The 27,982-nt window shown below is 49.9% G+C and overlaps 2 protein-coding genes and 2 long non-coding RNA genes across 8 annotated transcripts in view; 2 read left to right on the top strand and 2 right to left on the bottom strand.

The window, feature by feature from the left end:
- Positions 1-291: 291 nt before the first annotated feature.
- PDE4A (phosphodiesterase 4A) overlaps positions 292-27,982 on the top strand; it is a 41,454-nt gene continuing 13,763 nt past the window's right edge. The window contains 1 exon segment of the mRNA XM_057490079.1: positions 292-808. Coding sequence (XP_057346062.1) covers positions 495-808 — 314 coding nt within the window. The 5' untranslated portion in view covers positions 292-494.
- LOC118921411 (zinc finger protein 574-like) lies at positions 9,507-23,120 on the top strand. Of its 4 annotated transcripts, none has more exons than XR_008993080.1 (3): positions 9,507-10,139; positions 19,997-20,091; positions 23,034-23,120. XR_008993080.1 is itself a non-coding variant. In XM_057490083.1 (2 exons), the coding sequence occupies exons 1-2, from the start codon at positions 9,895-9,897 to the stop codon at positions 20,013-20,015; spliced, it is 264 nt and encodes an 87-aa protein (XP_057346066.1). In that variant the 5' UTR covers positions 9,507-9,894; the 3' UTR covers positions 20,016-20,774. The 4 variants fall into 4 exon arrangements, 2 of the variants coding, with proteins under 2 accessions (XP_057346066.1, XP_036759048.2); XR_008993081.1 differs by lacking the exons at positions 19,997-20,091; positions 23,034-23,120 and adding exons at positions 10,253-10,315; positions 11,050-11,124; XM_057490083.1 differs by lacking the exon at positions 23,034-23,120 and having other exon boundaries at positions 19,997-20,774.
- Positions 15,721-27,982, bottom strand: part of LOC130680073 (uncharacterized) — a 195,579-nt gene continuing 183,317 nt past the window's right edge. For both annotated transcript variants that reach the window (XR_008993085.1, XR_008993084.1), the window contains one exon: positions 15,721-17,522. This is a non-coding gene — a long non-coding RNA (uncharacterized LOC130680073). The remainder of the gene's footprint in view (positions 17,523-27,982) is intronic.
- Positions 22,703-27,982, bottom strand: part of LOC130680074 (uncharacterized) — a 55,558-nt gene continuing 50,278 nt past the window's right edge. The window contains exon 3 of the long non-coding RNA XR_008993086.1: positions 22,703-27,827. This is a non-coding gene — a long non-coding RNA (uncharacterized LOC130680074). The remainder of the gene's footprint in view (positions 27,828-27,982) is intronic.

The raw sequence follows: 27,982 nt of genomic DNA, 5'->3' as shown, positions 1-27,982 counted from the left end.
GATTAACCGTTTAACTCCTTCGATCCCGTGCACTCCGCGGCCACACTGAGCGCTCTATAGAGAGCCGAGTTCCGGTGCCTCCTCCCCTCCGGGAGCGGGGTTCTGCGTGGGCGGGGAGGGGGCCCCCCCTCCTTGGGTGACTGCCCCCCACTGGCCCGGACGGAGGAGGAGGGGGGCGGCGCTGACAGCCGCGGCGGGCGGGGGGCGGGGAGGGGCGGGACGGGGCGGAGGAGCCGGGGCTGGCGCCGAGCGGGGCTCCGAGCGCGGAGAGCGCTGCCCAGCACGGAGCAGAGCGCTAGGTGCCGACAGGAAGCCTCGGCGCCGGGCCCGGGGGCGATCGGCCAGTAGCGCCCCCGGGTCTGTCCCCGGGGCGCCATGGCCCCACAGAGGCCGAGCGCACCCGAGGGGCCCTGGACGCGTCGGCCCGCGCGTAGCTGAGCAGGGACCTGAGCTCAGAGACCAGGGCTCCCCGAGGCGCAGGTAGGGGCCGCGCCATGGAGCCCCCGGCCGTCCCCTCGGAGAGGAGCCTGTCTCTGTCTCTCCCTGGGCCTCGGGAGGGCCAGGCCACCCTAAAGCCGCCTCCACAGCACCTGTGGCGGCAGCCGCGGACCCCCATCCGTATCCAGCAGCGCGGCTACTCGGACAGCGCGGAGCGCGCCGAGCCCGAGCGGCATCCACACCGACCCATAGAGCGCGCCGACGCCGTGGACACCGGCGACCGGCCCGGCCTGCGTACGTCCCGCATGTCCTGGCCCTCGTCCTTCCACGGCACCGGCAGCGGCGGCGCGGGCGGAGGCAGCTGCAGGCGGTAAGACTCCGGGCGGCGGATGCGCGCGGAGCGGATAGGCGCGCAGAGGGCGAATATCGCCCCCCTGGCCGCAGGGGGCGCTGTGATGCGGGTGGGGTCAGTGTGACTGGCGGGGGTGGGATGGGGGAAGTTCTACTGCGGGGGCGTCCGGGGCCTGGTCCCCGGTGGTGCACTGTCCAAGAGGCTTACTACTGAAGCCGGTCCTGGAGTCTATCTAGGGGTCGCCATGCTGCTTGTGGTTATAAAGGGGGTCTTGGCTGAGGGCTGCCGCTTTAGAGATCTATATCCTTAGTGAGTGACAATGCAGGACAGTGGCTAGGCTGGGTACTTCCCTGCAAGGGGCTGTACTGAAAGCTGGATTCACTGTATTTGGTGAGGTCCGAGGAGCACTCTATAGGGGGGACCTGCAAGGACCACGGTGTTTCCTCCAGAGCCTTGTTTCTTCTAGGCTGAGGAGTTATTAGGGTCTAGGGAGTGGCAGACCGTTTGGGATGGAGGTGGGGGGGCGTTTGTGCGCTCACCCTGCAGCATCTGGGGTCAGAAATCCAGAGGGGTCTCTTGGGGGCGCACGGTGTTGGCGGCCTGTGTGCTGGGTTGGAGTCCCCTCTCCAGGCAGGAGTGTTGGGGTTCAGGAGCTGCCCAGAGGGAGGGAACAGTGCCCAGGGGGTATACAGCCCTAGTGCAGGGTGTGGGAGTCCCTGCCTCCCTGAGGGGATAGTGATGATTAGGAGCAAGTCCGGCCTGCTCTGAAAGCAGCCTGCCACTGGCCTGAGTGTGCCGCAGCTGTTGGGCTCTGTCCAGCTGTGGGGGGTCTGTCCAGCTGTGGCTGCCTTGGCTGTTTGCTCTGCCTGGGCTTCCAGGTCCTGTCAACATGGCAGTGGGACTGTGTGTGATTCTGAGGCAGGGATTGAGACAGCATGACTGTGTGTGCTTCCAGGAAAATAGTTGTGATATGGTGACTGTGTGCTCCCAGGACAGTGAGGCTTTTGTGCTTCAGGGACACAGTGATTGTGACAGTGCGTGTGCTCCCAGGATTGTGGTTATGTGACTGTGCATCTGGGACAGGATTGTGACAGTGACATTGGGTGCTCCTGGCATGCAGTGATTTTGCAGGGTGACTCTGTGTGCCTCTGGAACAGTGACTGTGACAGCGTTGACTGTGTGCCACTGGAATACTGACTGGCAGTGTGGCTGTATGTGCTCCCAGGACATTGTATATGCCCCTGAGAGGCTGTGATTGTAACAGTGACTGTGTGTGCTCCTAGGACACTGTGTGTTCCCAGCATGCAGTGATGGCAGTACTGTGATGTGTACCCTCCAGGACAGTGTGACTGTGTCAGTGGGACCATCTGTGTTCCCTGGGACACTGACTGAGACACTGAGGGCTCTAGGCTATGTGTGTGCCCACTGTCTGGAGTCAGTGCTCTGACTTTTGGGGTGTGTTCTCGCCTGCTTGGTGTGCTGTGCTCCAACCCCTTCTAAATGTACCTGCTCTGGTGGTGCTCAGGATCTGATTTTGTGTGCTCCAGTGACATGTGCGACTGGCTGCTTTGACTGTGGGCTGTGCTGGCCCCCATGGGTGCCTCTCTGCTCGGAGCATCACCAAGGCTTTCTCACTCCTGGAGTTCCCAGGGGAGGCCCTGCTAGGCAATGACTCTACCGTTCTAGCTCTCTCTGGGGATGACCAGCAGGTCCCCCAGACCCCCAGGCCACCCCCACCCACCTCCATTCAGGGCATATCCAGCCCCAGCATCCCTCCCCCGCCAGGGAGGGAGTGTCATGGGCCCAGCACACATGGCGTGCTATTTCCCAAGAGACCTGGAAAGACGCTCAAGGAAAACAAGCTGGAATCAACAGGAAATGCCGAGACCAGGGGCAGTGCGCCAAACTGGTGTAGGCCACTGTCCTGGAGACTGAGGCGCGGGGGTGCGGCGCAGTAGGAACTGGGCCCTATTTCCTTTTATGCCCCAGGGATTCCCCTACCCTGTTGTCTAGAGTGCTGACGCTCAGGGGACAGTGGCTGAGTGCTGATAATCATCATTAACTTAGTGGTATCCATCTCATAATGGCTCACTCTTGGGCTCCATGGCAGGAACTTTACCACAAGTCCTCATTCCCGGTGCCCCAGGAGATTAGACAGATAGGGAAACTGAGGCCCAGAGGAACAAAGCCCCTTCTCTTTCTTGCCCAAGCTTGTACAACCAGGATATGGCAGCGCTGCCATTCCAGTACAGATCTGTCTGATGCCTGTGTGTCCTAGCACAAATGTTGGACGCAAAAATGTTCTGCCCTCTCTGAGCCTCAGTTTCCCCATCTGTAAAGTGGGGTTCTTACAGGCATTGCCTGGCGAGGGTCAGTGTGAGAGTTCTGTGAGATTGGGGATGTGTTCAGGACTACATACAGTGAATGTGCAGTAGAGTCACTCAGGGACCAGGACTCAGGGAAGAGAAGGTGGGGCCTGGGTTGACCCTCCTTTTCCAAGGTGGGAAATAAAAACAGGAACCTCCACCACATCCCGGCAGCCGGTCAGGTTTCTGTTTCACTGTGGGGCCTGTATAGTGTACTCCAGTGGCTGTGGTGGGAGGGAGGGCATTGGTGCCAGCATCCTCCCCTTACCCCGGGGCACAGAGAGAAAGGGGGAACTGAGAGGGCCTCCAATGGGAACTTCTCTCTTTTGCATGGGCATCCCGCCGGCCAGAAAGCTGCTCCAGAAAGGGGGTTCTGCCACTACCCTCCTTGCAGTCCGCGCAGTAACCAAAAACAGGGTCCACACTTGAACCACAGGGAACACTCTCCCCCTCTCAGAGTGTACTGTTCCCCATCCGAGATGGCATCCACAACCCCCTCCAGACCTGGGGATGGATGAGCCCGCGCTCCTGGCGCCCTGTGGGGCTGAGTCACGGCACCACCACGATCTGTCAAGAGGCAGATGGAGAAAAAGAACTGGTGGTGATGGTTGGGGTGGGGGTACTTGCCTGAATTGGGGGCGGGGCCAACGTACCGACCCCCCAAACTCTCCCCACCGAGGGGGACACTGCCTGGCCCCAGGAGGGCGTGGGGGCAGCCAGACTGGGGTCTCTCCCTGGCCTCTGGGCACAGTCTCCCGCTTGGGTCCTCGCCTCCACGTGTTCTTGGCGCTCCCAATCCCTGGATGTGTCTGGGAGCGGGTCTCTGCTCGTGCCCCGCCCTCCGCGCGCCCTCTGCTGGGCGACGACAAAGGAACAGGCTGAGTGTGCGCTCCGAGTCCGGACACGCCCCCGGGACTCTGGTCCCCACGCAGAGCAAAGTCGCTGCCGTCGCCACTATCGCGGCGTCCCGTATTATTATTTCATGTTTATCGAACGTCCCGGAGGGCGGGCGCCAGTCCGGCCGACCGCAGGCTGCGGGTGAGGCCCTCGCCCTGCCCGAGTTGGAACCAGGCCGCTACCCGCATCCTCCGCCTCCAGCCGAGCGCGGTGGAAGCGGCCGCCTGGCGGATGGAGAGGAACTTGGCGGAAAAGTTGCGGACGCTGAGTTCCCGTCTAACCTCCGCGCCCTTGCCCAGGCGGATACCCCTGCCAGGGCCTCCCAACACCAACTTGCGTTTTCAATGTCCAGTATCTTTGGCTTTCCATTCCTGCCGAGGAAAGAGACCAAGTTGATGCTGGGGTTCCTGTTCACGAAGCCGAAGAATGAGCTTTACAAACAATCAAGGTAGGAGAGCAAGGAACAGGCTTTTATTTAGAGATAAAGTGAAAGGACAGAGCACCCGGCTCACGCTAGGAGTGGACAAGAGAGTGCATTGTCTAGAGGTTTTATAGGCAGATGAGGATTTTTCCAGAACATGAAAAAAGCTTAGGGGTGTGGACTTACTAAGTGGTCCTAGTATATTTACAAGTAACTTGACACAAGTAACCTCCTGCTCTGTTGATTTCTCCCTGAGATAACAGCATCTTGGTCTGGGGGCATAGGAAACAAGGCCACCTGCTCAGCCCCCAAGGTAGGCTGAGGCATTGTTTGCTAAAGAGTAAGTTAAGTGCAATCTTATCTTTAAGGTGGAATCCTTCTTGCCTTTTACTGTGTTATGGCTGGGTCTGCATGCTAAATTAGTTTGCCCAGTTTGCAAAATCACCTCATTAGATCTGAATGAGGAAAGACAGCACATAGGCCTGGGCCTTTTAGCATGCTAAAGTGAATCTTACACATGATTATAAATAATTAGCTTAAAATAAACATGTAGTACTCTTCTTTATCTGGGGTACACCAACTGATTTCACTGAAGAATGACTAGAGCTTAATGTTTAACACAGAGTTTTGGTAGGGGGGTTTCCTTGCATGTCGTTACATTGCTCTGACTGCAAATATCCTGCCTTGCTTTTCCCGGAGGCCCTCACCCTTCTCTGACTACACCCACGGTCCCTGTCTCAAAGTGACTTGCCCACCGTCATAGAACAGAACTGGGATTACAACCAGGTCTGCTGGACTCCAGACTAGTGGGCGAGATTCAGATTGCAGCCCTGCCCGCTGACTCGCTGTGTAAACTGGGTCAGTGATCTGCCTCCTGTGCCTCCCTTTCCCCATAGGTAAACCCGGGCTGAATACCATCTGCCCACCCCCAGGGTTGTGGTAAGGCCGAGATGGCTGACGTTGGGCTAGGCAGCCAGGAGCTGGTGTTTTGAGAACTGCACTTCCTTAAAATGACATCAGCAGAGAGAAAGAGGGTGTTCTCCAATCCCTCCCCAAAACCACAAACTTGGGTCCTGGCTGCCAGAGTGCCCCCCCTCTCACCAGTAACAGATTGATTGCAATCTCTTCAATTGCAGGGTTGCAGGAAATTAGGGTTTCGACACGGGGGAACTGCAGATTGGCAGGGTAAGGATGGAGTTTAGGTGGCGGGCGCATATCTAAACCCACTGGTAAGAGCTCAGTCAGGAAGCTTTGCCCTGGACTTGCTGTGTGACCTTGAGAAACGATTTCACCTGTCTGAGCCTCACTTTCCTCATCTGTAACAGGGCCATTTGTTCCACAAACACTCACTCACTGGGCATCTTCAGGTTATGATGAAGAGTGAAACAAACCCAGTCTCTGCCATTCTGGAGTTCTCAGACTAGTGGGTGAGGAAGAAATAGCAAGTAAAGGAATATGATAATTCCAGATGGTGATGTGGGACGTGGAGAAAAGAGGGGGGCCCTGGGGTCAGGAAAGGCCTCTTTGAGCAGGTGACATTTCAGCAGAGACCTAAATGAAGTGGGAGAAGACACTAAGTGAGCCTAAGGGAAGAGGATAACAAGCAGAGGGAATAGCCAGTGCAAAGGTCCTGAGGTAGGAAATGTGTCTGATGTGTTGGAGGAAGAGTGTGGCTGAGGCAGAGTGCAAAAGGGGTGAGTAGGAGGAAACGAGGCAGGGAGGTGACCCAGAAGCTCAGGTAGGGCTTCCAGGGCCGTGGTGAGGGTTGAATGTAGATCTCAGTTTACATCTGACTTCCTAGGAAGGACACAGGTCACTAGGCTGGAAAGAAGCTGAACTGTGCAGGGCCTGTGTCAACCAGTACTTAAAATCCCAGTCTCTGCAGCTAGACAAGTGGACCCATAATCCAACTGTGTTCCTTCCAGGCTGGGTGACCCTGGCCAAGTCACTTTATGAATGCATATTCTTTGTGTTTGTACCTAGACAAGGGGTCCTCATAACCAGGGCATGGGTCTCAGTGGGCTTAAAGTAAGAGTTCTCACCTGGGAGCAGTTGTGCCCCCCAAGGGATATGTAGCAATGGCTGGAGACATTTCAGTTGTCATGTCTAAGTGGATGCTGCTGGCATATAGTGGGGAGAGGCCAGGGATTCTCTCTCCTGCTACTAACAGCATAGGATTACCCTCTGAGATAAAGGATTATTCAGTACCAAATATCAATAGTGTCAAGGTTGGGAAACCTGGCATTCCTGATGAGGTGATATCACCTCCAAGGGAGTAAAAATTGGTTCTTGAAAATCTTCCTTTAATGTGTAAAGCCCAAGTATACACACGGTACATAAGCAGTTACACAGTTTATCAGTGGCATTAACATTTCATGGAAGAGGCAATTGAGGGGGAAATGTCGGAACAGGCTACTCTCTAGGAAGGCAGTAATGAAATACAAGCATACCTCACGTTATTGTGCTTCACTTTATTGCACTTCAAAGATACTGTATTCCTAAAATTGAAGATATGTGGCAATCTTGCCTCAAACAAGTCTGTTGGTGCTATTTTTCCAACAGCATTTGCTCCCTTTGTGTCTGTCACATTTTGGTAATTCTCACAGTTTTTCAGACTTTTTCATTATCATTATATTCGTCATGGTGATCTGTGATCAGTGATCTTTGATGTTACTATTGTAATTGTTTTGGGGAGCCAGAACTGGGCCCATATACAATGGTGAACTTAATAAATGTGTATGTTCTGGCTGCTCCACTGACCAGCTGTTCTGGTTGCTTCTTATGGATGAGCAAAGAAAGTGATTTCTTGAGATGGAATCTACTCCTGTTGAAGTTTCTGTGAAGAGATGACAAGCAGAGGAACTAGCCAGTAAAAAAGGTCCTGAGGTAGAATTGTGTCTGATGTGTTGGAGGAAGAGTGTGGCTGGGGCAGAGTGCGGAAGGGGGTGAGTAGGAGGAAATGAGGCAGGGAGGTGACCCAGAAGCTCAGGTAGGGCTTCCAGGGCCATGTTGAAATCATGACAATGGATTTAGAATATTACATGAACTTAGTTGATAAAGCAGTGGCAAGGTTTCAGAGGATTGACTCTAATTTTGAAAGAAATTCTACTGTGGGCAAAATGCTATCAAACAGCATCACATGCTACAGAGAAATCATTCATGAAAGAACGGGTCCATCAATGTGGCAAATTTCACTGCTGCCTTACTTTAAGAAATTGCCACAGCCACCCCCAGCCTTCAGCAACCACCTCCCTGATCAGTCCAGCAACCATCAGCATCAAGGCAAGACCCTCCACCTGCAAAAAGTTTATGACTTGCTGAAATCTCAGATAATGGTTAGTTAGCATGTTTTTAGCAATAAAGTAGTTTTAAATTAAGGTACATACACTTTTTTAGACATAATGATATTACACACTTAATAGACCACAGTATAGTATAAACATACTTTTTATATGCATTGGAAAACTAGCACATTCATTTGATTTGCTTTACTGTGATATTTACTAAATTGTGATGATCTGGAACCAAGCCCACAGTATCTCTGAAGTATGCCTGTAGAGGATGGCAAGCATTGGTCCAGGGCCTGCTTCAGCCACTCATTGGCTGTGTGATCTTGAACAGGTTGCTTCTCTCCAAGACTTGGTTTTCCCAGCTGTAAAATGGGGACAACAATAGTATCACAGTGCAGGTGTTCTGTGAGCATTAAATGAGATCATACCTAGAGGCACTGAATGCACAGGAAGCATTCTGAGCTTAGCCACCACCACCACCACCACCACCACCATCATCATCTGCGTCTTCTGGCTAGTACAGTGGCTTGCACATTATGAGCGCTCCATAAATGTTTCATCAAATAATAACAACTGTAGGTAACATTCAGAGTGCTTTTTACGTCCAAACGCTCTTATGAACCTTTGACACGTCCATCCATGAGGTGCATAGTATTATTATACCCATTTTACAGGTGGGAAAGCCAAGGCTCAATGAAATGTACTGATTGGCCCAAGGTCAAATGACTAAGAAGTCACAGAGGCCAGACTCAAGCCTAGGCCACTCAACTCTGGACCCCAGGACATCGGGGCCAACAGTAGAGAGAGAAAGGTATTCACAGGCTGACAGTTCAAGAATGTTCATCTGATTCTTATCTATAAAAGGATGTTTACCCCCACCCCCCACAGACTCACAGTGGGTGGGCATACAGAGCCATCCCTGGAGAATCCAAAGTCTCCATCTGTGTATGTTGTTATGCTGAGGGGAGGCTGGGTTCTTGGGGCCACCTTGTGAGTTGCGGGGGCCTCAAATCTAAGAGATGCCTCAGAGATTCTAAGGAGTGGCAGGACTTAGGGGAGTCTTAGGTGTGTCTAGGAGTTGTGAGTGCACTCGGAGCTTCTAGGGATACCTCAGTTATAAAGCATGTCTCAAGCTGTGGGGGCTTTCTGGGGGTGTCCCTAAGGATTATGGGTGCATGTTGGAGAGACTAAAGTTGTATATATCTTTGGAGTTGTGGAGGAATCTGGTTGTGCCCGTGGGGCCTGTGGGGCACTCCAGGATTTTGGTGGCATCTCCATGGTTATGGGGGTACCCCCTGAGTTTATATTGGGGTCCCTGCAATTTGTGTGGACATCTCAGGGATGTGTGGAGCCCCTCAGGGATTTGGGGACATCTGAGGAACTGGGAGCATTCCTGGGGTCTGTGAGGGACCCCAGGATTTAGGGGACTCTCATGTGGTCTGTGGGGATGCTTTGTGGGTGTGGGGAATTCTAGGGGTGCCTCAAGGGGTCTCCACATGACTTATGGGTGTTGGGAGGGTCCTCTAGGGAATTTGGGGGACATCTGTGGAAGCATGGTGGTCCTGGGATCTGAAGGAATTTCTCATGGGCTCTGAGCATCCCTGGCATTTGTGGGTGCATCTGGGGATTCTTGGGATTTGTGGGGGATGTCTCAGTAATAATACAGATACTACAAGGGGCCATCTGGGGAGCTATGGGAGTGTCTTGGAGTCTATGGGGTCCTCTCAGAGCACCTCTAGGTTTTAGTGGGGAACCCAGGGATTTTGGGGGTACTTCTGGGTTGTGCGAGAACATTGTAGGTATAGTGGTCCTCTGTGGGATTTTGGGGGACGTCTGAGGAACTTTGGAGTCGCCCCTGAAGTCTGTGGGGCCTCTCAACACCACGGGGGCACCTCAGGTGTTTGTAAAGACGTTTCTGGTGGCTGTGAGAGCTGCGGGGGCCCTTTGGGGTGCGAGCGCCCCAGGCCCGCCCCGCCCCAGGGGCGGCCCCAGCGCGAAGCCGGAAGGGCCGAGGCGGCCTGAAGGGGTGGGGCCCGTGGGCCCCAGGACTGGGCTGCCGGCCTGCGCGGGACGGGCAGCGCTGCTCCCCAGCGCCCGCCAAGGCGGGGCCGCCAGGGGCCCCCCGCGGCCATGGCGCGGCCGCATGGCCTGGGCCGCATCCCCGAAATGCAACTGGCGGCCTTCCCGGCGGCGGCGGCGGCGGCAGCAGCCGAGGACGAGGCATTCCTGCCCGAGCCCCCGGCCCCGCGCGCACCCCGCCGCCCGCGGTCGCCGCCCTCCTCGCCCGTCTTCTTCGCCAGCCCGTCCCCGACTCTCCGCAGGCGCCTTCGGCTTCTCCGCAGCTTCCAGGATTTTGGCCGCCAGGCGTGTGCCGGGTAAGTGCACGCCAGTGGCCGTGGGCTCGAGTCTGCTCTGGTCAGCCGGGCGCCCCAGGTCTGGGGTTTGTAGCTGGCCCTCCCCAGCCTCACTTTTCCTTTTCCGTCACCAGGCTGAGATAAAAAATCATCCTTGCCCGGCAGGGTTGCCGTGGAGACAGCCGGCAGGGCATGCAGTAAGCGCTCAATAAACACTCCATCCCTCCCACTTCCGGTGCAGACTTGAGGCTGCGGTCAGGCTCTGGGGGGCTGAGGCCAATCTGCCTGCCACCCAGAGTGATCTGGGGACGTGTGTTGTTAGCCTCAGTCTAGCGGCCTGTGAAACGGGGCCAGCGCTGCCCTCTGGGGGTGGCCTTCCAAGTGGCCCGGTGATGTTACCGCGTGCGCCGGGCTCTGAGAACGGCAGTTCCTTTCCTGGCCAGCCCCGGGGAGGGACGCTGGGGGCGGGAAGCCTGGGGGTGAGGAGCCTGGAGGCCGCATCCTGTCTGGCTCCCCGGTGTGCGTTTATCTTGGAATTGGAGGTTGGCAGCCCGGAGGTGGGCACGGGCTGGCTCTGGGGGCTTCTCCGAAGCCAGGAGAGGGTCCTCTGCTTCGTCCTCTCTCGCTGCTCTGTCCGCACGCACTTGTGTAGAACCTGGGTCCCGAGACAGACTGCGAGGGGGCACTGCAGTGACAGGGCGCAGGCCCAGCGTCGGGACTCGGGGAGGACTGGGGCAGGGAGAGAAGGGGAAGAGGGGTGGCGGCCTCTGGGCGCCTCGCGTGGGGTCGGGTAGGGTGTGGTGGGGGAATCAGTGCCTCTCTCTGGGTTTCTTGTCCTGTCTGTCCTTTTCCGCACCCCCTACGGGCCCCCTGCTCCACCTTCCCCCCATTGGTCGTCCCTCCCCTGAGTTTTTGTCACCGGACCCTTCAGTCGGCAGGCGTGTCTGGTTCCCTCTGGGGCAGAGACTGTTCAGAGACCTCCAGCTGTCCCAGCTCGACGTCAGGGACGGGAGAGAGGAGGCGGTGCCAGAGGCAAGCGGGGCGGGCCTGGAGCCCGGGAAACCGGAGCTCAGGGGCCCCCTCCAGGCGCTGGGGGAGGAGGGCAGGCGGGAAGTGTGCACAGAGTTCCTCAGGGCCCCAGCGCTGAGGGCACGGGGACGCCCGAGCGCCCGGGGCGGTCCCTGGGGGTGTCACTGGGAGGACGGGTGTGGAGGCGGCGCCCGCAGCTGCGACAGACACCTCGGGCCGGCTGGGTGAGCAGTGCACGCCACACCACTGGACGTCCCTTCCCATGCGGCCCCCGACGGCGCCTGGCACCCATGCGCTCTGGTACAAGGCCCCAGGCCTGGCCCCGGCCCCCAGCCCTGGCACTGCCCCCCGTCGGCACTGAGTCGGTGGTCCACTTCTCCTTCAGCGATGAGGACACCTGTTGGCATCCTCCAGGCAGACCTGTCAGGTGGGTGGCTGGTGGCCAGTACCCTCATTTGCCAAGGGAGGGCTCTGGCTGCTCTGGGGGGAGCCCCAGGCTCCCTTGGGGGGAATCCCCAAAGTGGCTTCCAGGGTCTGCCTGGAACCCTACCCCCTTCCCTAACCCTTAACGTTTGGGTGCTGCTGAGGGCTTCCGGCAGGTGGTGGCCCCCAAAATGCATGCAGGGTCCTGCCCCCTTTCTGCCTATCCAAGATGGAATCCCTTCACCCTCTTTGTGCCCCTAAACTTGGGCTCTGGCACTCACCCTGGCAGTAAATAAGGGTGTCCTGCTTCACCTGGGCTCTGCTCCCAGGCCACTGGACTTGAGCCAGGTCCCTCTAGCTCTGCTCTGCTTGGTGCCTCCAACTTTACTCCCCCACTCCCATGCTGGGCCTGCCAGGCTGAAGACCAGTCTGGGGTGGAGGTGGGGAGGAAGGCTCCTGCAGGAACTCCTGGGGGGTATTTAGACTTCGCTGGACAATGCTGGGGCAGGGCAGTGGCCTTTAGGTTCTCAGAATTCTCAGGGTACTCTAACTTTGTTCTTGCTGCCACCCACCAGTCTCTTCAGACCCCTTGGAAACACACATGCTTTCCACACGGGTACACAGACACACCCACACACAAGGCATTTGGGGTCACCTGGTATTTCCTATGCTAGGCATGGGGCTCCTCGTGAGGACACACAGAACCCCACAGCTGACCTATGGTCACAGTGACTCAGGGACAGAACAGAGAAGCCCTGGCCTCACACCTCATGGCAACACACACCCAGGTGCCTGATGTCCGGATGTACTCGGCCACACGCAGGAGCACTCCTCATACCAACTCGGGAGTCAGGGGCAGTCAGAGCATGTGTGTGGCACATGGTCACTCGCACAGAGATTCGCAGACACACAGATACAGACCCTCCTTGCACACCCAGCCCCACAGCCGTGTCACCTGGCACCACACGCCTGCCTGGCAGACACACGCCAGTGCCCGCCCTCAACCTCCATGTGACCTTCACAACGCAAACGCCAGGCCTCTCCATAAAGGTTGCCTGGCACCTCCTACAAGGAGTCAGGTGGAGTGGGGCAGGGAGCCCGGGGAGATGCCAGGCCTGCCTGGGGGGAGACAGATGTCCAGTGATTCAGTGTGCAGGTTTGTAGCCCAGCTGCTTGGGTTCAAATCCTTCTACTACCAAGTCGCCAGGTTTTTCCATCCTTTCTCTGCCTCAGATTCTCTTGACAATGGGACATTAGTGTGGGTCCAAGCATTGCACAATGCTGAGCATGTGGTACTCAACAGCAGTTGGCTACTTTTACCGTTAGGATTTTTAACAACTAGAACATGTCGCCTTTCCCGGCCACCCTCCCAGTTTGTTTGCTATAGGCCTCTACAGCAGAGCTCTCTGAGGCCTGGATCTATCCTAGGGCTACACAGTCCCCCAGAGGCCCAGTGTGATGCTCAGGGAGCCCAGGTGGGCAGGCTGAGGGGCCCCCGAGGGGTGACCACAGGCAGGCAGCAGTTTCACCTGAGAACACGACCAAGTGGTCAGCCTGTCCAAAGGGGATCCTGGCTAAGTCATTTCTCTTTTGATCGACTGTCCTGACGTATGGCTATGCTGTCAGCACCTGTCAGCTACCTCCATTCTGGTTTGTGGCTTTGGTTTTCATTGGGACACTGCTGGAGCAGCCTCCAGCCTCACTTTGGGCCACACTGAGCAATAGCAGACCAGGGAGGGGTGACTCCCCACAGCCTCTGTCCAGTTCTGGGGGTAGCTGAGACCCCCACAACTCTCAGGCTGCAGTTCAACATGCCTAATCCTCATCCTGTCTGCCCTTTTGCAGCCCAGGGGACCTCCCCTCCTGGAGCACAAACAGCAGGGCCCTGGGAGCCTCTTCTTCCCATGCTGGTCCCTGGGCTCCTGCTTACGTGAGCTGAGTCCTCTGGGGCTGGGTCTCGCCTTCCCTAAACTGCGCCTTCAGCTCCCAGGGTGGGAGGGGGCTCACTATGTAGGTATGTTCCTCTCCCTGGTGGCACTCGGCAGAGCCCCAAAAATCCAGGCTGGCTTTGGGAAGCAGGATGTGATTCTCAGGCAGTGAAGCCACCAACCCCACTGTCCCTCTGTGCCTCAGTCCCTTTGTTGACCTGGAACATTAACAGAACGCAACTCAAGAGTTGGTGAGAGACATAACTGGGCTCATGTGTATAAAGCACTTTGATAGTGCCAGGCACACAGCAAGTACTTAATAAGTGCCTTATCATCACTGTATACCTAAACGTGTCTAACCTGGCACCTGGACCTGGTACAGAGCAGATGCTCAGTTAAATGGGCATTATTATCAAAGGAGCAAGCTCATGGTCAAAGAATATTCCATCTTAAGTGTGGTTTTTGTGTGTTTGTTTTGGTGTGGCACATGGACTTTATTCTGGCCTCTCCCTGCCTTCTGGGTCCAGGCCCACAGCCTAACCAGCTAATGGGCTCGCTCAGGGCTCCAGAACACCCCCTGTGTGCAGAGTGGGTGTAAGTGGGTGTAGGAGTACCAGCACCACTTTACTTTTTTTTAAATTTACTTTTTAAAAATGAACATAGTAAAATTCATCTTTTTCAGTATATAGTGTATGAGGGTATTTTTGTGGTGAAATAAACCTAACATAAAATTTCTCATTTAACCATTTTTGACTGTCTGTTTCAATGGCATTAAGCACATTCACATGTCATGCAGCCATCCTCACTATCCATCCCCAGAACTTTCCATTTTGTGAAACTGAAACTCTGTCCCCATGAAACACTAACCCCCAGCCCCTGGTGCCCACCACCCACTTTCTGTCTCTGTGGATGGGGCTCCTCTAGGGACCTCCTAGGAGTGGGATCAGACAGGGTCTGTCCTTTGTGTCTCACTTATATCATTGGGCACCATGTTCTCCAGGTTCATCTACATTGTAGCAGGTGTCAGAATCTCTTCCTTTTTTAAGGCTGACTCATGTTCCATTGCAGGGATAGATCCTATTTTGTTTATCCACTCACCTGTCAATGGACACTTGGGCTGCTCCCACCTCTTGGCTGTTGTGAATCCTGCTGCTGTGAACATGGGTGTACAAGCATCTATTTGAGTCTTTGCTTTCAATTCTTTGGGGTATATATACCTAGAAGTGGAATTTTTGGGCCACATGGTAATTCAATATTCAAGTGTTCCAACTTCTCCACATCCTCACCAACACCTGTTATTTTCTTTTTTTTTTTTTTTTAAATAGCCATCCTAATGGGTGTGCAGTGGTGTCCCCTTGTGGTGTTGATTTGTGTTTCCCTAATGACTAATGGTGTTGAGCATCTTCTGTGCTTATTGTCCATCCATCTATCTTCTTTGCAGAAATATTTAAGTCCTTTGCCCACTTTTTAACTAGGTTGTTTGTTTTCATGATTGTTGAGTTTTAGGAATTCTTTATACATCCTAGATATTAATCCCTTATCAGATATATGCATTGCAAAAGTGTTCTCCCATTCTATGGATTGTCTTTTCATTCCTTGAATTGTGTCTTCTGATGCAGTTATTAATTTTGATGAAATCCAATTTAATTTTTCTTTGGTTGCCTGTGCTTTTGGTGTCATATCTAAGAAATCACTGCCAAATCCATTGTCTTAAAGCTTCTAAGAGTTTTATAGTTTTAACTCTTACATTTAGGTCTCTGATCCAGTTTGAGTTAATTTTTGTATATAGTGTAAGGTAAAAATCCAACTTAGTTCTTTTGCATATGGATATCCAGTTTTCCTAACACCATTTGTTGAAAAGACTGTCCTTTTCCTTTTGAATAATAGTCTTGGCACCCTGGTCGAAAATCATTTGACCATATATGCATGGGTTTAAGTCTGGGCTCTCTATTGGGTCCATCGGTCTGTTGTCTCCCTTTATGCAGCACCACACTGTTTTGATTACTGTAGCTTTGTAGTGAGTTCTGAAATCAGGAAGTGTGAGTCTTCAATTTTGTTCTTTTTCCAGATTGTTTTGACTATTCTGGGTTCTTTGAGATTCCATACAGATTCTAGGATGTTTTTCTTCTTCTTTTTAAAAAATTTTCTGCAAATTACACTGTTGAGATTGAAAGGGTATCTTGCCGCGACCCTCCTTACCCAGGACAACTCAGGAGACAGGGCCCACGAAGAGACTTTATTATCTGAAGGAGAGAGTGGCTGCCCCAGAGTGGGGTGGGGAGAGAGAGAGAGAGAGAGAGGGGAGAGCAGGGGGACAGAGAGACAGAGACAAAGAGAGAGAGACAGACAGACACAGACAGAGAGAGAGAGAGGGAGGGGGCAGCAGTGTGGTGCCTTTTTTTGTGGCAGATGCGCTAGGCCTGTTGCTTTGGGGGAGGGTTGGGATGTTTAGAGATAAGGCGGGGTAAGCCCAGGCAAGTCCCAGGCATAATTCTCACCAGCTTATGTGCTTGGGACCATGGGGCAAATGGAGGATAAATTACTATATTCTTACATTCCTCCCTTTTCTGTTTTATAAGTGGGAGAGGATTTGGGAAGAGGTGAAGGTTAGTCTTCAGTAACTGCTTCCTGCCGATTAGGGGCGATGAAGTTCATTTTTGTATTGATGGGGGGTGGTCCTCAGATGAGCCCTTGGTCTGCAGTGGCTATGGTGTGTTCCAGGTTCAATAAGGATCATCACCTTTGGAGAGGGGTTGATAATCCTGTAATATAAGCTGGTTAAAGGTTTGGTTAGAAATTTTTTGCATTTGGGCTGATTGCTATGTTTACATAGGGTGGCTGAATTACAGCATTGATGGGGACCTATGTGTAGGCAGAAAAGCAACTGGTAGGGCAAAGGGAATCCTTGATGGTGCAATTTTTTGGACAGTCTGAAAGAGAAGGGCTGGTGTTGGGAAGATAGGTCTGGTGAGAGAATAAGTGTTGAGACCAGGGTTAACAATCCTGAGGCAATGACGCATGGCAGTTGTAAGGGAGGTCTTAGGACTCCATGCTGGCAGAAACTTCTTCAGTGATGAGTGGAAGTGGAGATGAGCAGCACGAAATGTGGAGAGTAAGAGGTCCCATCAGGGTGGAGGAGTAGGAACCTGTGGGAGATTTGGTGGGAGGGGAATAAGGGGAGACAAATGGCTTATGGTGGGAGTTGTGTATCTAGAGGGGAAGACCCTGGAGTTTAACTGCAGTTGGCGTGGAAAGGATTACTGTGTATGGTCCTTGCCATTTGGGAGTTAGGGATGGTGTTTGGAATGGGCATGGTTTGGAGAAGTTTTTTCCTATCTATGGCAATGGCCTTGTAGCGCAGGGAGAGCTGAACTCCCAGCTTTGTGACCTGAGCGTCAGACAGCTGAACTTTGGAGGGTGAGACCGGATAGCCGTGTTCTGAAAGTTTAAAAGGAGAGTAGTATCCTGTTGTGAGGTTTGTAGGGAGGGACTGCACAGGAGATCATCTACATATTGAAGGAGGGTGGAGCTCGAGAGAGTAAGGGATTTGAGGTCTTGTGCTAGAGCCTGTCCAAAAAGGTGGGGACTATCCCTAAAGCCTTGGGGAAGGACTTGTTAAGTGTTCTCTGAATATTAAAAATTAACTTAACATAAGGAATTTCCTGCCTTGATTTTTCTCTGGGATACCGGCGTCTTGGTCTGGGAGCATATCAAAAGGCTGCCTGCTCAGCTCCCAAGGTGGGCTGAGGTATTGTCTATTTGCTAAAGAATCCTGCCTTACTTTCTCCAGAGGCTCTCACCTTATTCTAAGCCTTTGGTCCCTGTCTCATTCCCCCTCTACAGATGGAGACTGTAGCTGCTGCTAGGGAAAAGGGGCGAAGACCGCTCTGGCTGCTTCATGCTGAGAGGGGGCGCAGTAGGGGGTGCAGCTAGGTCTCCATCACTGGTCAGTTGAGAGGGCCTTGGAAGGTTGGCACTTCTATTCTGGGTTTCATTTCTATTACTATTTGCAGTTTTGTGGCTTCTAGGCAAGATAGAACAAATTGTTATTAGGTTAGGTAGCAACATCTGGAGTTGGATTTTCCATTCTGGAAGGACAAACTTGACGAGATTAAGAATGCATGGCTGAATATGAGAACTAGAAATATGAAGAGTCTAACTGAGAATCATAGCCAGGTATCATGGGGAAACTAGAATTCTGGATCGAGTTTACATCTCAATGACTGGTATTAGGATTTAGTATAGACAAGATTGCATTATTGAAACAATACTTTTCTTTAAAATCACCCTCATTTTTATTAGAAGTAACCAGATTAAGAAAATAATTAACAGTTGGCTTATTATTTGCATAAGTGCAGCAAGAAGAGTAATTGATTACATGGGATCTTTTAAATGTGCTCTGCTGAAACTTTTTGTAAGGAATTTTAGATTGAACTTTTAAAGGCCTCTCGAGGCCAGACTTGCCATCAGGTTGTGCCTGCAGTACCTGTAGATTTGGGTGAATTTCTCTCTTCTTGAGGTTCCCAAGACATTCCTGAGGTTCCTGCACCTGCCAGGAAGTGACCTTCCTTACTCACCTGATAAGGCTGCTGGGAACCCTGTACGCTAGGTACCAGGCCAGTTCTTCTAAGGGGCTTTGTTGGCTTTATAAAGTCAATCTTAGTTCCTTAAAGCTGTCTGTTCATATCTGAGTTTACACACATGTCTCTCAGGTATGACATTCCAGTCAAAGCCTTGGTAATATAACCAGTGTTTTTAATTGGTCCTCTTACAAGGAAAGCAGATTCTTATTGAACTTGTGCAAATAAACATACTGCCATGAAATATAAAAATAGTCACTGAGAGTTTTTAAATTCTGGAGGGATCAGGTAGAGAGAAAGATAAAGTTTCAATTCTGCTTATAAAGGCAGTCATTTACTAAACTGTTGTCAGCTTAAGAGAAAAAGCTTAAAACACTTTATCAACAACACTTGAAACAAAAAGCTACAAAATCATCTTCCTTAGTTTAATTAATCTTATGTAACTAATACCTGTTCTGCTGAAATCTAGTTTTTTACTAGTTTAGGAGTAATAAAACAGTGAGTATAGATGACAAAAGACTTATAAATGACAATGGTTAAAGATCTGATGAGAGCTTACTGTAAGACAGTTGTCATAAGGCAATTTGGATACTTCTGTAACACAAAACATTCAGTAACAAAGTTTAGCATCATTCCCTGTGACAGTGCCTTCTAGGTAATTAAGCAGGTAAATAAGCCAAATTAGCCAAATATTTTCTCCAATGAGAAAAAATTCCTCTGACATGTTCCAGGGGCCCTCTGGAAAATATCAAGAGTGAACTAGAGGTAAAAAGCACTTTTTTGAATTTGATTTTGGGAAGCTGTTAAAAGTTTTAAGGCACTTGCTTAAATAGTTACTCACATTAGACAAAGCTATACTTCACTTTAAGCATTTTTCTTTGAAAGATTTAACAGATACCATCAACTTAAATTACTTTAGGTAAACTTAGGCAGCTGATAACCATAAGGACATGTCTATTCAGTTCAACTTAAATTAGCATTAATGCTTAATATCTTCTATTAGAATTTTCTAAGTTTTAGAATGCCCAATTTTTACAAGCGCTTGTCTTTAAATCAATTTTTATTAATACCATCCGGAGGTAGAAAAATATTTTTCATTTACACACTTAGACACAAACATATAGATTGAGATGTAATGATACAGTGAGAGGACAGACAGAGCTCCTGGCATGAGCCAGGAGGGGACAAGAGAGCCCGTGGTGGTGCATTGTCTAGTTTTATAGGCAGTTGAGGATATTTGGGAACATGAAAAAAGCTTAGGGGTGTGGACTTTAAGGCAAGTAGTAGGTGTTTAGGATTGCAGGGGAGACAGAGAGCTTGGTTTGGAGGTAGGAGAAAGCCTGGATATATGGGATCTCTTTCCATTTGCCCATGCGCTCACAGAAGTTGTATAAGTCACGGAGAATTTTATGATCTAAAGAGCCATTTGGGGGCCATTTAGACTGATTGTCTAAGGGATATTGTGGCCAGATCTCATTATAGTAGCGAACAGGTTTGAGGTCTGGAGTGAGGTGGAGGGGCTTTAGATTATTGAGTAAGCACCCTAGTGGTGAATCTGCGGGAATGGAGGGGCCAGATCCCATGGTGAGAACGAGACCGTTCAGAAGTCGCTGAGGAGTCCCTGAGTGATTGAGAAGGTCGCGGAGACCAGGCACAGTTAGGGGGTCGTCACCACCTCTAACTGTGGGGTCGAGGCGAAAACGCCAAGGAGGCTCAGTACCTGGTACCAGGAGTTTATGAGTAGAGTAGAAACGTAGATAAAGGGAGACCGGGCCTCAGTGGATGAGGATTCTCACCATGGGGAGGCAGAGAAGGGTCGACTATGGGGATCAACCGTGACTCTGAAAGTCGTGGTTGGGGGTGCCCCTGTCCCAGAAGAGGCCTTGGGGGTGCCGGATACTCAATGGTCACTTTCCAGGTTCCAAAGGGACATTTAAGTCGACCATGAAGGGGAGACTCACCAAATCGAAGGCCAGTGTTGGGCGAGAAGACGAGCAACCAGGGAAATGAACGGTGAGCCCGTGGAGGAGGATCGGGCAGTGAGGGTTCCCAGAGCAGCTCAGGTTCCCGGAGGAAGAGCAGAGTCAATGGGAGAGCCTCATCCGAAGTCACGGCACCAATGAAAGGGTATCTCGCCGCGACCCTCCTTACCCAGAATGACTCAGGAGACACGGGCCCACGAAGAGACTTTATTATCTGAAGGAGAGAGTGGCTGCCCCAGAGGGGGGTGGGGAGAGAGAGAGAAGGGGGAGGGAGAGCAGGGGGACAGAGAGACAGACAAAGAGAGACAGACACAGACGGAGAGAGAGAGGGGGCAGCAGCGTGGTGCCTTTTATTGTGGCGTATCCGCTCGGCCTGTTGGTTTGGGGGAAGGTCGGGATGTTTAGAGATAAGGCCGGGTAAGCCCAGGCAAGTCCCAGGCAAGCCCAGGCATAATTCTCACTGGCTTATGTGCTTGGGACTATTCTTTTTTTTTTTTTTTTTTTTAAATAATTATTTTTTATTGAAGGGTAGTTGACACACAGTATTACATTACATGAGTTTCAAGTGTACAACACAGTGGTAGAACATTTATATACATAATTCTAGGTTCCAGCTATCACCCTACCAAGCTGTTACAATATCTTGACTATATTCCTTATGCTATACATTACATCCCGGTTACTAATTTATTTTACCATTGGAAGTCTGTCCTTTTTTTTTTTTTTTTTTTTTTTTTTTTTGTGAGGGCATCTCTCATATTTATTGATCAAATGGTTGTTAACGACAATAAAATTCTGTATAGGGGAGTCAATGCTCAATGCACAATCATTATTCCACCCCAAGCCTAATTTTTGTCAGTCTCCAATCTTCTGAGGCATAACAAACAAGTTTTTACATGTAGAACAAATTCTTACATAATGAATAAGTTACATAGTGAACAGTACAAGGGCAGTCATCACAGAAACTTTCGGTTTTGCTCATGCATTATGAACTATAAACAGTCAGTTCAAATATGAATACTCATTTGGTTTTTATACTTGATTTATATGTGGATACCACATTTCTCTCTTTATTATTATTATTTTAAATAAAATGCTGAAGTGGTAGGTAGATACAAGATAAAGGTAGAAAACATAGTTTAGTGTTGTAAGAGAGCACATGTAGATGATCAGGTGTGTGTGCCTGTAGACTATGTGTTGATCCAAGCTAGACCAGGGCAATAAAACATCCACGTATGCAGAAGATTTCTCTCAGAACGGGGGGGTGAGGTTCTAAGCCTCACCTCTGTTGATCCCCAATTTCTCACCTGATGGCCCCCCTGCGACTGTGCCTGTCTTAGGTTGTTCCTCCCTTGAGGAATCTTACCCGTCTCTGGCTAACCAGTCATCTTCCGGGGCCATACAGGGAAATGTGAAGTTGGTAAGTGAGAGAGAAGCCTTATTGTTTGAAAAAGTTAGCTTTTTACTTCTTTGCATATTTATGCCCTGTGGCTTCTATGCCCAGCATTTGTCTTGAGGTATCTTTACCACTTGGAAGAATTATGATACTCGGTAAATTTGATATGAGGCACGAATTCTATTTAAGGGTTGTAATTAGGAAGGAAGAAGAAAAGCTATAGAAGTAGCAGGCGGAAGAAAACATGGGAAGATTGATTATTTCTTTGACATATCTTCTTGTAGAGTAACTTCAGCATGTATAGGTTTTAAGCTACTACTTAAATTGCGCACACACATTAACATAATAGGAGTATAGTTACATAACCAAAGCATATCTGTAATTACCAGTCATCTCCAGTGAAACCAAGAAAACCAGTTAGGCACCTTAGGCATTTGTGAGAACTTATCTATGATATGGTGGATATTGTCCAACTGAACTTGAACAGTCTGAGAGAAATCAGACAAATTAAAACAACCCATTCCTGGGGACTGTTCACATGCCATATGTTCTTTTAACAGTAAATAGTTTGTAGTTGTAAGACTTTGGAGCGCTACAATTTGCACTTCTCCAAATTCTTGGTTGAGTTCCAACAGTATAGATCCAGTCAAATTTTGTTGTTTTACTGTATGCACAGGCCAGCTTAGATATCTCCTTCCTCATTCCCATGGCAAGTCCAGGAACTGGTGGGATGAGTGCATCTACAGCTGTAGCAGTGCGTGGATCTTTGTTGGGGTTTTTTGATGATCATCTTCTGGCATGAGTCTTCCAGAGAGTGCTGATGTTGGAAGTTCTTTTTCATATCGTATCTTAGTTCATTTTCGGGGTAGCGCAATTAGGCTTTGATCCTCTGTATAAACACAAACAGACCCTTTGCCTACACTTTTATATGCCCTTTATACCCTTGTGTAGAACTCGTTGGAGGTTACCACACAGGAACTGCCCTTTTTTTTTTTTTTGCTATCACTAATCTACACTTACATGACGAATATAGGCTCTCCCCTATACCAGGTCTCCCCTATAAACCCCTTTACAGTCACTGTCCATCAGCATAGCAAAATGTTGTAGAATCACTACTTGCCTTCTCTGTGTTGTACAGCCCTCCCTTTTCTCCTACCCCCCCATGCATGTTAATCTTAATACCCCCCTACTTCTCCCCCCCTTATCCCTCCCTACCCACCCATCCTCCCTAGTCCCTTTCCCTTTGGTACCTGTTAGTCCATTCTTGAGTTCTGTGATTCTGCTGCTGTTTTGTTCCTTCAGTTTTTCCTTTGTTCTTATATTCCACAGATAAGTGAAATCATTTGGTATTTCTCTTTCTCCGCTTGGCTTGTTTCACTGAGCATAATACCCTCCAGCTCCATCCATGTTGCTGCTTGGGACTATTCTTACAGAGATTTCAATAGAGATGGCACTGAACCTGTAGATCATTTTGAGTAGTATTGACATTTTAGCATTATTAAGCCTTAATTTATTATTCCAGTCCATGAATACAGGATATCTTTTCATTTATTTGTGTCTCCTTTAATTTCTTTCAGCGACATTTTGTCATCTTCAGTGTACAAGAGTCTTGCCTCCCCAGTTAAGTGGATTCCTAAGTATCTTTTTCATTTTGATGCTAATATAAGTGGAATCGTTTCCATGATATCCTTTTCAGATTGTACATTGTTAGCGTATAGAAAAGTGACTGATTTTTGTGTGTTGATTTTGTATTGTGCAACTTCGCTAACTTCATTTATTAGTTCTAATGAGTTTTGACACATGTAATCCCCACCACTGGCTTCCTTCTCTCAGCAAAATTCATCTGAGACTCATCCAAGTTGTTTTGTGGATCAGTAGTTAAAAAGGAAAACGCTGTTTCTTTTCTACTCTTGCAGAACACCAAATGTGTGTGGGTTTTTCCCACACCAACCAATTCTCCAATTCTCCGTGGAGCCAACCGGCTGGACTACAGTCTAATTCAGTTCTGATACTAACTTCCTGGAGTCAGTGCGGGGCTCACTCCACAAGACTCTCTCTCTCATGCCAGATGCAAGCCCAGGTCGTCACCTGTGCTTCTGACCACCTGGCTATGAATCAGATTCCCATGACCCTCTCCTCAGGTTCAGTTAATTTGCTAGAGTAGTTCACAGAACTCAGGAAAACAGTTTACTTACTGGATCACCAATTTCTTTTTTCTTTTTTGGTGGGAGGTGTCTTTTTTTTTTTTAAGGTATCACTGATATACAATCTTATGAAGGTTTCACATGAGCAGCATGGTGGTCACTACATTCCCCACTATTATCAAGTCCCCACCACATACCCCATTACAGTCACTGCTGGGTCACCAATTTCTTATAAAAGATGTAACTCAGGAACAGCCAGATGTTTGGAAAAGCAAGAGCAAAGGGCATAGAACAAAGTATGGGGGCAGGAACATGGAGCCTTTCTGGCCCCTCCGGGTGCACAACCCTCCCAGCACCTTGACATGTGCAGCCACCAGGAAGCTCTCTGGGATTTTGATGGATGATTGGTTGTGAAGGCATGACTGATTAATCATTGGCCATTGCATTGATAATGAACTCCACCGCCATTCCATCATCCCTCCCCAGAGATGTGGAAGTGGAGCTGAAAGTTCCATCCCACCCACCACACCACTGGCTTCCTTGGCACCGAGCCCCCATTCAGGGGCTCACAGGGAGTCCCCAGAAGGCTGGCATCTCCTTAATACACAGAGAGACACTTTTCACCGTGGAGATCACCAGGGTTTCAGGAACTGTGTACCAGGAAGCCAGGGCAGAGACCAAATATATCACACATTTCTCATTATTTCACAGTAGTTCTTTTTCTTTAAATTGCTGAATAGTACCCGAGGGTATGGATCTGCCACAGTTTAATCCACTCACTATGTGATGCACATTTGGCTTGGCTGTTTCCAGGATTTGGTGATTATGAACAGAACTTCTGTAAACATTTGTCTGCAGGTTTTTTTTTTTTTTTGTATCATTAATATACAATTACATGAGCAACATTGTGGTTACTAGATTCCCCCCATTATCAAGCTCCCCCACATACCCCATTACAGTCATAGTCCATCAGCGTAGTAAGATGCTGTAGAGTCACTACTTGTCTCCTCTGTGTTATACTGCCTACCCCGTGCACCCCCCCCGACCTGACATTATACGTGCTAATCATAACGCCCCTTTTTCCCCCTTATCCCTCCCTTTCCACCCCCCAACCCCCAATCCCTGCCCCAGGCCCTTTCCCTTTGGCAACTGTTAGTCCATTCTTGGGTTCTGTGAGTCTGCTGCTGTTTTGTTCCTTCAGTTTTTTCTTTGTTCTTATACTCCACATATGAGTGAAATCATTTGATACTTGTCTTTCTCCACCTGGCTTATTTCACTGAGCATAATACCCTCTAGCTCCATCCATGTTGTTGCAAATGGTAGGATTTCTTTTCTTCTTATGGCTGAATAATATTCCATTGTGTATATGTACCACCTCTTCTTTATCCATTCATCTACTGATGGACACTTAGGTTGCTTCCATTTCTTGGCTATTGTAAATAGTGCTGTGATAAACAGGGGTGCATATGTCTTTTTCAAACTGGGCTGCTGCATTCTTAGGGTAAATTCCTAGAAGTGGAATTCCTGGGTCAAATGGTACTTCTATTTTGAGTTTTTTGAGGAACCTCCATACTGCTTTCCACAACAGTTGAACTAGTTTACATTCCCACCATTGTCTGCAGGTTTTTGAGTGGACATGTAGTTTCATTTATCTTGGGTAAATACATAGGAGTGGGTTTGTTGGCTTATACGCTAAGTGTGAGTTTAATTTCATCAGAAACTGACTGGTTGTCTTCCAGAGCGGCAATACCACTTGGCGATGAGTGAGCATTCCAGTTGCTCCCATCCTTTCCACCAGTTGATAGTACTGTCAGTTTTTGTTTCTTGTTTGTTTCTGCCACACTAGTAGGTGTGAAGTGATACTTGCTGGCTTTAATTTGCATTTCCTAAAGGAAGACGGATGTCACCTGTGCTTATTGGCCATCGGCATATCCTCTTTGGTGACCTGTCCAAAAACTTTTGCTCATTCTTTAATTGAGATGTTTGTCATCTTATTATTGAGTTTTGAGACTTCATTATATATTTTGGATACAAGTCCATTGTCATATATTGTCTCCCAGCCTGTGGCTTGTCTTTTCGTTCTTTTGCGGGTGTCTTCTGCTGAGCAGAAGTTTTCACAGTGTTCTTGGAAGTTTGTTTTTAAAAGAAGTTTGAATTTTTGGCTATTTAAAATTTCTAGTTTCTTTCCTAAAATTGGGAGATTTGGTTCTTAGAGCTCCCACTCCATTCTGCTTTGGGTGGCATCTGCCTGGCCCCTGGGAACATTTGCTCTATTGGGAAGAATGTGCTCAAATGGGGATTGAGAAGGCAGAGGGCAGCAGTTAACATTTTGGTCTGAGGACTCCCATGACTTGGGTTTGAATTCTGACATCATGACCTTGCTCTCTGACCCAGAGCTAATCATTTGCCTCCCTGAACCTGTTTCTTCGTCTGTAAAATGGAGTCAATGAAATCCCTCCCTGTTCCCTCACCACAGGACTGGCTCAGAAAAAATGGCTGAATATATGGAAACTGGTATTGCTGTCCTGGTCTGGAAGATTTCAAACTTATTTCTTAGCAGAGGGACCATTCAAATAAAATTGTACGCTAGCTCTCAATAGGTAGAACCAGAAAGGGGAGGGTTGCGTTTGCTCCTCCACTCCCTTGCACCCATCAGACCATAGCTAAAGTCTAATCTGCTCATTTTAACAATGGAGTAATGGGCCAGAGAGGGCAGTGGACTTCCAAAAGCCACACAGCTCCCCACTCTTGTCCTCAGTTCTATTGACTGCCTTGCTGTGTCCACTCCTCAAGTGGAATATACGGGGCCCAGAGCCTTAACAATTGCCAGTGTTTTTTGACCTCTGTGCCAGGCACCAGTCTAAGCATTTTACCTGTGTTAACTCTGATCACCCAGATGACTGAAGGGATGTTGTGGCTGTCCCCATATTTTGGATGAGGGAACTGAAATACAGTCATTTTCCCCAAGTCATACAGCTGGGAAGGGGCAGAGTCAGTGTCTCCCGTCCTCATCCTGATGGTCTCCATTCTGCCATTGCCCCCGGTCTGGGGTGCCACTGTCTCCCCTCTCTCTGAAGCTGTCTCTGTCATAGACTGTATGTTCACTCCAGCCACACCAGCTTCCTTTCTGGGCTTCAGACAAAACCCGAATCCTGCTACCAGGCTTTGCACTTGGGTGTTCCCTCCACCTGGTGGGCATTCTCCTACCTTCTGACTGGTGGCCTGTTCCTTCTCATCTTTCAGGCCCTGCTCAGGTGTCACCTCCTCAGAGAGGCCTGCCTCAACCACAACAGCTAAAGTCTCTCCTCCAGTAACTTGCAGACATCCACCTAGTTTTAATTCTCGGCACAGCACAATCCAGTCCGTATAGTCATTCATTCATTTGTACATTTTATGATTCATTCGATAAACATTTATTGGGCATCTGCTGTGTGCCAGGCCATGTTCTTGGCCCAAGGGACACAGCAGCAAACAAAGCAGACTCTGCTTTGCTGCAGAGTTTAGTTTTAGAAGGAAAGGCAGACAGTAAAGAAGTGAAACAGACTGGGTCAGGTAAGTAGAATTTTTTTTTTAAGGAAAGGAAATACAAAATATTAGGGCAGGGGTTGAAATTTGAAATGGGTTGGTCAGGGAAGGCCTCCCTGAGGAGGTGACATTTAGCTGGTGACCTGAAGGAGGTGAGGGAACAGCCATTGGAGATCTGGGCACAGGGAAACAGCCTGTGCAAAGGCCCTGAGGCAGGAATGTATCAGAATGTTTAGGGAATAGCAAAGAGGCTACTGTGGTTGGAGCAGAGTAAGTGAGGGGGTGGCATGGGAAGTCATAGGGCAGGACCTTGCAGGCTACAGTGAGGACTGTGGCTTTAGCTTTGAGGGAGCTGGGAGCCATAGAAAGTTCTGAGCAGAGGAGGGCTGTGACCTGACTTAGGTGCCCTCTGGTCACCATTGGCAGACTACACGGAGAGGCAAAGCCAGGAGCTGGGGACCAGGGCAGCGACGAATGCTCTAGTCTGGGCAAGCAATGATAGGGGCTGACCAAGCATGGGCTGAGGACCAGGTAGATTCTGAATAGGTTTGGGTGGTCAGGAGGAATAAAGCTAAGGAGGACCTCACAGCTTTTGGGGTGTGCACTGCTGCTAGGCTAGCCTCTTCATAGTCCACACCGCCCGTGTCATCTCTGTGAGGGCCGGATCATGGTGCATCTTGGTGACTGCTGTGTCCCCAGCACCTGGCACACAAAGGGCTCAGTAACTGATCTCTGCAATTCCCCATCTTTCATCTCTTTTGGTGTGTTGGTCTCTCTTTAGTGTCCTCTATCTGCCCCCTCCCTCCTCTGCCAGGAATTTCCTTGGTCTCTTTATTCCTCTTGACCTCCCCAATGAC

This window comes from Manis pentadactyla, chromosome 12 (assembly GCF_030020395.1).
Source record: "Manis pentadactyla isolate mManPen7 chromosome 12, mManPen7.hap1, whole genome shotgun sequence".
In the NCBI taxonomy this organism is placed as follows: domain Eukaryota; kingdom Metazoa; phylum Chordata; class Mammalia; order Pholidota; family Manidae; genus Manis; species Manis pentadactyla.
This window is presented reverse-complemented; position numbering and strand designations above follow the sequence as displayed.

Bases quoted from the DNA above. Each gene is read 5' to 3' on its own strand.
- LOC118921411 (XM_057490083.1), top strand. From the start codon at position 9,895: ATGGCGCGGCCGCATGGCCTGGGCCGCATCCCCGAAATGCAACTGGCG.